This window comes from Sinocyclocheilus anshuiensis, unplaced genomic scaffold, assembly GCF_001515605.1.
Source record: "Sinocyclocheilus anshuiensis isolate Anshui unplaced genomic scaffold, SAMN03320099.WGS_v1.1 scaffold773, whole genome shotgun sequence".
NCBI lineage: Eukaryota > Metazoa > Chordata > Actinopteri > Cypriniformes > Cyprinidae > Sinocyclocheilus > Sinocyclocheilus anshuiensis.
In genome coordinates, this window is record NW_015539930.1 from 652,185 (window position 1) to 660,540 (window position 8,356).

Here is an 8,356-nt window from a genome sequence, read left to right on the forward strand (position 1 = left end):
ACATATTATAAAAAAATTTCATTGTACAGCTGTACAATGACAATAAAAAGCTATTCTATTCTATATATATATATATATATATATATATATATATATATGTATATGTATATATATATATAATGATAAACCTTTAATAGGTATAAATATATAAATAGGTACATATTTATTTTTGTATCATTGATATACTATTAAAGTTGTTAATATTTTGATTTGATTCTAGTTATTTATTTTGTTAGTTAACAGTTTTAGTAATTTTGTAGCATGTTTTTGTCATTTTTATTCGTTTTTTTTTTCCAATGTCAAATTTTGTATGTATTTTTTAATATGCTGAATATATAATTCGATGTATTTTTTATTTAGTAGGTTTAATTCATTTAGTATTTTAAATTAAACGAAACTAAAAATGTTGTTTTTTTAGGGTTTAAGTTTTAGTTAACAATAATAACCCTGATTAATATATATATTTTTTTTTTTTAGAGCGTGGTGGTGGTATATATATTTAAACGAAAATATTTTTAAAGACTTTAATGGACATTATTTCCTGAACAAGTGAAATCCTCTAATGTTTATTCAAATAAACGGGGAAAACTTTTCAGAGTTGTATGTGCTAGGGATAGAAATGTGTATTATTTTACAGCAGATTTGTTGTCCCTTTTTTTTATTGTCCCATGTTTTATATTATATTTTATTTTCATATAATCATTCCTTTTGTTCTGCATTTAATTTTCATTCATTATGTTTGTAGTGTTGGAATGCCGCCTCCCTTGTTGTGTACATTATTTTATAAATAAATAAATTATTTGACCTACAGATAATCTATATAAATATACAGGTTTGTTGTATTTTTTTTAGTCATCGTCATTTTTTAACAATTGATCTGAACAGATGAAAAAAAATATTCAAAATTCTAAAGGCACAATAATATTTAAAAGATGTCCTTAAAGTGTTAATTGTGACATCTCAAACTAAATGAATCATTGTACACATATTATATATAATGGTTATATATATATATATATATATATATATATATATATATATATATATATATCATAATATATATATATATATATAAACAAAAATATTTTTAAATACTTAATGGACATTATTAGATTTTAAAGGACAAGATTTTCCTGAATAATCCTCTAATGTTTATTCAAATAAACAGGAGGAAAACTTTTCAGAGTTGTATGTGCTAGGTATATTGTATGTGTTGTCCCTTTTTTATTGTCCCATATTTTGTTTTATATTATATTTTATTTTCATATAATGATTCCTTTTGTTCTGCATTTCAGCGTTTGATGTAGTCTGTGAGCTCGTCGTTCTGGTTGATGTCTCGAGGTATGGCCAGGGTCCCTCCCTGTGCGATGCAGTCCTCGTTGGCCTCATGGTAGTGCTTGGCCTGCTCAGAAACCAGGTAACATTTCCTGTGGGCTTTGATGCCACGCAGGCAAACTGAAACAATATACAAAAACATTTACTCATGTAAACTGTTTTATAGCAGTTTCGCACATTATATTTCCATCTTTATTTATGAAGCACTATTTATAAGCTAACAAGTACTTACATTGTTCATTGTTTAGTCAGTTATTACAGTATATTCACATCTGTCTATCATTTACATCTGGCACCATTTAGTGTCTCACAAGTCACAACATATATGTTTTATATACATGATTTGTTATTTTTTATATATATTATATATATTATTATTATTATTATTATTATTTATTGTCAGTCTTCGCCCTTGTGAAAAAGAAATACACCTTAGCATACATTTAAAAATGGTACTTTTAATGGAAATAATATACTTTAAAGAATACACTTAAGTCTGAACTGAATGTAATTGTTACGAGTCCTGTCCATGGACTTCCGTCCGATCTCCACCAGAGATCGCTCTTCCATTACATTGACTCTCTCACTACACAGACTGTTACACGTTGTCATAGTCTTGCCTTGCCTACTTTCCCGTGTTGGATTCTTGCCTGAGTATTTTGGATTACCCTTTCGTCTTGTCTTTTGGATTATGTTTGCACCTTGCCTGGACTATTGCTTGTGTTCCTCGGATTACCTCTCTTGTCACGCCCTCTGGATTACGTTCGCCATCGATCGACCCACGCGGATTACTCTTGTGTCTTGCCTGTGCCATATCTGTTTGCTGGTGTTCGACCCTGCCTGTTTCTGACCATGTCTTCTAATAAAGCTTTGCAAATGGATCCACACGTCTCTAGTCTCGTTCGCCCCGTAACATAAACAAACTGCTCAATTCATTAATTTTGCAATGTGTTTGAACTTCGAAATGTGGTTGAGCAGACTTTCAATAGATGGATAAAAATTATGATAGCATTAAATCTTGATTTGTATTTAGAAGATGAACAAAAGTTTTATGGGTGTGGAACAATATGAGGGTAATGAATAAATGATAACAGAATTTTCAGGTAAACTTTAAATTGTATATATCTGCAGTATATGTCCTTAATGTCAGTAAAGAGAAAATTACTCACTGCTGTTGACTAAATACTGAAAAATACTGAATAAAAAATTTAAATATAATTAAAATAAAAGAATTGTTAAACATAAATAAATAAAATAAATAAATAAATAAATCATACAGTGAGGACTGTTTTTGGAGAAGTTTGTTGTGCTAAACACAACTAAACTGCAACTGTGTTGAAAGGATTGTAGTGTGCAGGGAGAATATGTTGTTTTATAAGTTGTTTAAGGAGGAGAAAGCACTTCTCTTTCTCTTATACTAAATGTAAAATCTCGCGCTACTATAAAGACAATTGTCATTTTCTCTTTACATCTTCACAAGCTTTGCAAATGGATCTGCACGTCTCATGTCTCGTTCGCTCCGTAACAGAATACTCGGCCACACGAGGATCCAGCAGCTTTTCATGTGGACATTGGCCAGGTATGGACTTTGCAAGACTGTTGTTAGCCCGAGGATTATATTCAAGAGTATCTGGAAATTGCTTACTATTCTGATTTACCAGACTGTGTTTTAATAGACTTTTTCTGTGAGGGCATTAATCACCCACTAAAGTCTAAACTCATTAACGAGGGTCCACGTTCATCACTAAGTCAGTTTATAGGCTATGCTTTGTTGTGTGTTGGCTCTTCATTCACTGTGGGTGTCACGGAGGAGGAACGTGACACCGCGTCTGTGACTGAAATGGCGGCCGCACCGGAGCGCACTCACATAATGGCGGCGACAGCGGAGCCTGTTCGCAAAATGGCTGCGACAACAACGCCCCGTCATGTCACAGCTGCCATCCCTGAGTCAAGTCAAGTCACAGCTGATTTTCCTGAGTCAAGTCAAGTCACAGTTGATCTTCTTGAGTCAAGTCACGATTGATCTTCATGAGTCAAGTCACAGCTGCTCGTAATGTGTCCAGTCACGTCTCAACTGATCTTCCAGAGTCTTGTCACGTCTCAGCTGATCTGCCGGAGCCTCGTCACGTCTCTGCTGATCTGCCAGACCCTCGTCACGTCTCAGCTGACCTTCCAGAGCCTCGTCACGTCTCAGCTGATCTTCTAGAGTCTCATCACGTCTCAGCTGTTCTTCCAGAGTCTCGTCACGTCTCAGCTGTTCTTCCAGAGTCTCGTCACATCTCAGCTGATCTTCTAGAGTCTCGCCATGTTTCAACTGTTCATCCAAAGTCTTGTCACGTCTCAGCAGTTCGTCCAGAGTCACGTCACATATCAGCTGATCTTCCAGAATCTCGTCACATATCAGCTGATCTTCCAGAGTCATGTCACATCACAGCTGATCATCCAGAGTCACGTCTATGGTGGTGGCGCCCAGCAATACACTTTCAGCCTGTCATGTCACTGTCGAAGGAACCGCTGCTGAACTCTGTGCCTGTCTTGTTAAGGAGAATATTCATGAACTTTCCCTGTTTCCTGATGGTACGGCTGTAGAACCTCCAAGGGTGGCGGCATCCGCTGCAGAACCTCCAGAGGTGTCAGTGGTATCCACTTATAAACTCTCGTCCTGTTCTGTTCCGGCCAGGGAGGCCGTCTGTGATCCCTCTGCCTGTCCTGTCACGGCTATGAAGGTCGCCTGTGATCCCTTTGCCAGTCCTGTAACGGCTATGGAGGCCGTCTGTGAATTCTCTGCCAATCCAACCTGTCGCGGCTACTAAAGCCGTAAATGAACTTTCTGTGAGTCCTGTTTCAGTCAATGAATTTGCTCCACCAGTCCCAGTTAATGAGTCCAATTCTGAATTGTCTTCCGGTCCAGTTTTCCCCAATGACTCTGAACTGTCAATTTGTACAGTTTCAGCCAACACATGTAATTTTGAGTTGCCCGTTAGTTCATTCTCTGTCTATGCACCCAATCTTGAATCATCTGTTTTGCCAATGTCAGTTAGTGATCCTAGTGAGGAATTGTCTGTCTGTTCAGTGTTCCAAGGTGTGTCTAGCTCAGAACCAACTGCCTTACCAGTTTCAGTCAAGGAATCTAAACCTGAACAGTCTGCTGGTCTAAATGTAGCTGTTGAATCTGTCACTGAACTGTCTGCCTGGTCAATCCTAGTCTGTAAGCCTGTTTATGAACTGTCATCTTGTCCAGTATCCCAGAGTCTGTGTGATTTCCCTGTCTGCCCAGTTCCAATCAAGGAACCTGTTATCTGCCCCATTTGTCCAGTTAACCCTGTCACCTGTTCTGCTTCCCCAAATGTGTCTGCTGAACTGTCTGTTTTGCCAATCCCAGTCAGTGAGTCTAATTATGAACTGTCAGCCCAGTCCTTCATGGCCAAGGAGACTGTTAATGAACTCTTTACATTTCCTGCCTCGGCCCTTGGGGCCGTGAATACTCCGTATGTGTTGTCTGTCTCTGCTTTTCCTAGGTCTCAGTCTCTGCCATGGTTTCCTGATCAGTCTGGTCCTCCGTGGTGGTCTTCTGCTCCGTCTACTTCGGCTTGGTGGTCTTCTGCTCCATTTGCTCCGGCCTGGTGGTCTTATGCTCCTCCGTGGTGGTCTTCTGTTCCGTCTACTCCGCTGTGGTGGTCTTCTGTCTTGCTCTGGTGGTCTTCTGCTCCATCTGCCCCGCCGTGGTGGTCCTCTGCTCTATCTGCTCCTCCGGCTTCGCCCTGGCTACCTGCTTTGCCGGTTCCGCCCTGGTTCCCTGCTCCGCCCTGGCTTCCTGCTTCGCCGGCATCACCCTGGTTCTCTGCTCCGCCCTGGTTCCCTGTTCCGCCCTGGCTTTCTGCTTCGCTGGTTCCACCTGGGTGCCCTGCTCTGCCGACTCTGCCTCAGTCCCTGGTCTCTCCACTTCCACGTGCACTTGGCCCTCCGTCCCTCCCCCTGTTCCGCCTCCGCTCCACCGCCCTCCCTGGATTATACAGAGGTCACTCGTCCATCATATTGACTCTCTCACTACACAGACTGTTACATGTCACCACGGACTACATTTCCCATCATCCATTGCACTGATTGCACACAGCTGTAACCAATCACACACACACTATATTACACTCACTCAGATCCTTCTCAAACTGCCGAGTATTGTAAGCGCATATCGCTACCCTAGCTGATAGCTACTTTATGGAGCCTGCTCTAGTTTTCATAGTCTAGTCTTTGTCATAGTCTTGCCTTGCCTGCTTTCCCATGTTGGATTCTTGCCTGAGTATTTTGGATTATGTTTGCACCTTGCCTGGACTATTGCTCGTGTTCCTCGGATTACCCCTCTTGTCACGCCCTCTGGATTACGTTCGTCATCGATCGACCCATGCCTGTTTAACGGATTACTCTTGTGTCTTGCCTGTGCCATATCTGTTTGCTGGTGTTCGACCCTGCCTGTTTCTGACCATGTCTTCTAATAAAGCTTTGCAAATGGATCCGCACGTCTCGTTCGCCCCGTAACAGTAATGTTTTAAGACTATTGCATATTATTTAAACTTAAATGAAAATGTGCTTTTATTTAAAAGCTAGTATTTAAAATTAAATGAAAAAGTGATATTTTGACTCACTAAAGTTGGACTTAAGTACATCTTTATATGTAATTTCATAATTACTTCTATTGTCTTTGAAATATGGTTAGTGCACTGCTGAATTTACTGACAAGCTTTTATTGTAAACTAAAATATACTTTAATGTCATTTCTATTGAAACTTGTATGTCATGCATTTAAAATGTATTGCAATTTAGTACATTTAAAATATATTAACATTCATTGAAATATCGAATATCACATTACAGTTAAATGACTTAACATGAGCTTTGCTTAATCGACACATCAAAATAAGTGTACTTATTTAAAGCACTACAAAAATTATTAAAATATAATGATGTTAAAGGTAAAGTAAAACTTTGAATTGGACATTACAAAGTGCACTTTTTAAAAGTGTACTTAAGTGTGTCAAGAAACAGTCATGAAAGTGTACTCTCTTTAAGTACACATAAGTGGCATTATACTCCATTAATATTATATTATGTGCAAGTACAGTTTTATATATTAAAAAAATACTTTTAAGAATTGAAGTACACTACAAGTGCACATTCAATACAATTAAGCGCAATTATTTTTTACAGAGACACTTGTGAATTGATGTCAACTTTCTCTTTTGTAAACATTGGCACCAAAAAAAAAAAAGGTGCTACTGCTTCTTATGGTGTGACTCAGGCACAATATTAAATAATGATCGGCAACATAAGAATGGAGAGCTTTTTAAATGAAAGCAACCATGTATTACTGTTTACCTGTTTGCAGTGCCTGCATCTCTTTCAGGGAATTGACTTCCTGCCACAGTTTGTCAATCTGTGTCCTCATTTCATCATCTTCGGCAGCTGTATCTCAACAGAAGAACGACAGCAGAGGTCAGATCAAATCAAAATATTCAATACATTCCAAAAGCTTGATTGTATCTAAAAAAGAGTTCTGAAAGATTTGTTGCAGTTGAGGATAAACATATATTACTGACACAAAAGCAACCTCTCTGTCGAGCTGGAACTGCTTTCTTGGAGCGAGAAGGATAGCCATATCCAGACCGGAGAACACTAAAGCAGACCACTAACAGCAGAAGCCGAGACTGTGCCATGGTCACAGCTGAGAAGTCCCAAATACAGACGAGCTGTGCAAATCACTGAGAAAAATGTGGACAAGTCTTACAGTTTTCTCCCTTTTTTACTATCAGGCTATTGGTTGGACATTCTGTGTTTTTGTGTACCTAAAGGGAATTGAATTGCACCTTCAGTGCAGTCACAACAACCATTCCCCTGTTTCCAGCCATTCACAAATATTTACTTGGGAAGCACATGAAATTCATTTGGGAGTTTTCCCATTCATAACCCAACAAGAAAATTCATTCAAGCAGGGCTGAGCCTGGTCAGTACCTGGATGGGCGACCTCCTGGGAAAACTAGGTTGCTGCTGGAAGAGGTGTTAGTGAGGCCAGCAGGGGGTGCTCACCCTGTGGTCTGTGTGGGTCCTAACGTCCCAGTATAGTGATGGGGAGACTATACTAAGCGCTATATAAATGTAATGAATTATTATTATTATTCACTACTACACGTGTTATGTGTATCATGGATTAAAAAACTCAAGGTAATTAAATTATATTTCAGTATTTCAGTCCTTTGTGAATAAATCCCTTGCTTTTGACCAGTTTGTTATAAAGTGATTTATAAAAAGCCGATTACACAGGGGGTAAAAATTCTAACAGAAAAAAAGCTGATCCAATGTGAATATGTTATATTTTATTATATTTGCATATAGCATTCATCTTTTCATTTATTTTTTTTAATTCTGCAAATTTTCAGCTTTCATCATTTCATCTGAAACATTTAAAAAATGGAATTAGTAATAATGTAATAAAAAGTTTTAATAATAAATGTTAATTAGAACAATCAAATGTATTAATAATTTAACAAATTTCATTAATTTAATAATATAATTTAGTACATTTAAAATTTTCAAATAAAACATTTTGGGTAACACTTTCTATGAAGCCCGTATTTATAATACATTTATTATAAATACGGGCTTCATAGAAGGTGTTACCAAATTTTGTTTTACTTAATAATAAATATTGATTAGACCATACTAAATTATTTTTATTTTATAAAATATTTTATATTAATAATTATATTCATATTTTATCTAAGTTTAGTTTGTTTTAACCTGAAACATTGATTAGATAATCAACATTAATTTAATTTAATTTATTTTAATAAAACTGTTACATTTTTTATTTTATTCATTAGATCTTATCAAATAATATTTAATTTTATCTAAAAGTTACATTTGTTTTAACCAGAAATGTTGATAAGATCAATAATATTAATTGAACTTAAAGGAGTCATATGATGTTGCTAAAAAGAACATTATTTTGTGTATTTGGTGTAATGAAATG

At 37.0% G+C, this 8,356-nt stretch overlaps 1 protein-coding gene across 1 annotated transcript; it reads right to left on the reverse strand.

Annotated features, from left to right (window-relative positions):
• Positions 1 to 1,170: 1,170 nt before the first annotated feature.
• Positions 1,171 to 7,043, reverse strand: LOC107686867 (C-type lectin domain family 3 member A-like). The gene is made up of 3 exons (XM_016484016.1): positions 6,938 to 7,043; positions 6,706 to 6,792; positions 1,171 to 1,455 (listed from the first exon to the last, which is right to left on the reverse strand). The coding sequence occupies exons 1-3, from the start codon at positions 7,041 to 7,043 to the stop codon at positions 1,292 to 1,294; spliced, it is 357 nt and encodes a 118-aa protein (XP_016339502.1). The 3' UTR covers positions 1,171 to 1,291.
• Between the last annotated feature and the right edge of the window lie 1,313 nt (positions 7,044 to 8,356).

Coding starts and splice junctions, on each gene's coding strand:
- LOC107686867 (XM_016484016.1), bottom strand. CDS start 7,043: ATGGCACAGTCTCGGCTTCTGCTGTTAGTGGTCTGCTTTAGTGTTCTC. Junction 6,793..6,937: donor AGTTCCAGCTCGACAGAGAG/GTTGCTTTTGTG, acceptor GTTGAGATACAG/CTGCCGAAGATGATGAAATG. Junction 1,456..6,705: donor GATGCAGGCACTGCAAACAG/GTAAACAGTAAT, acceptor ATATTGTTTCAG/TTTGCCTGCGTGGCATCAAA.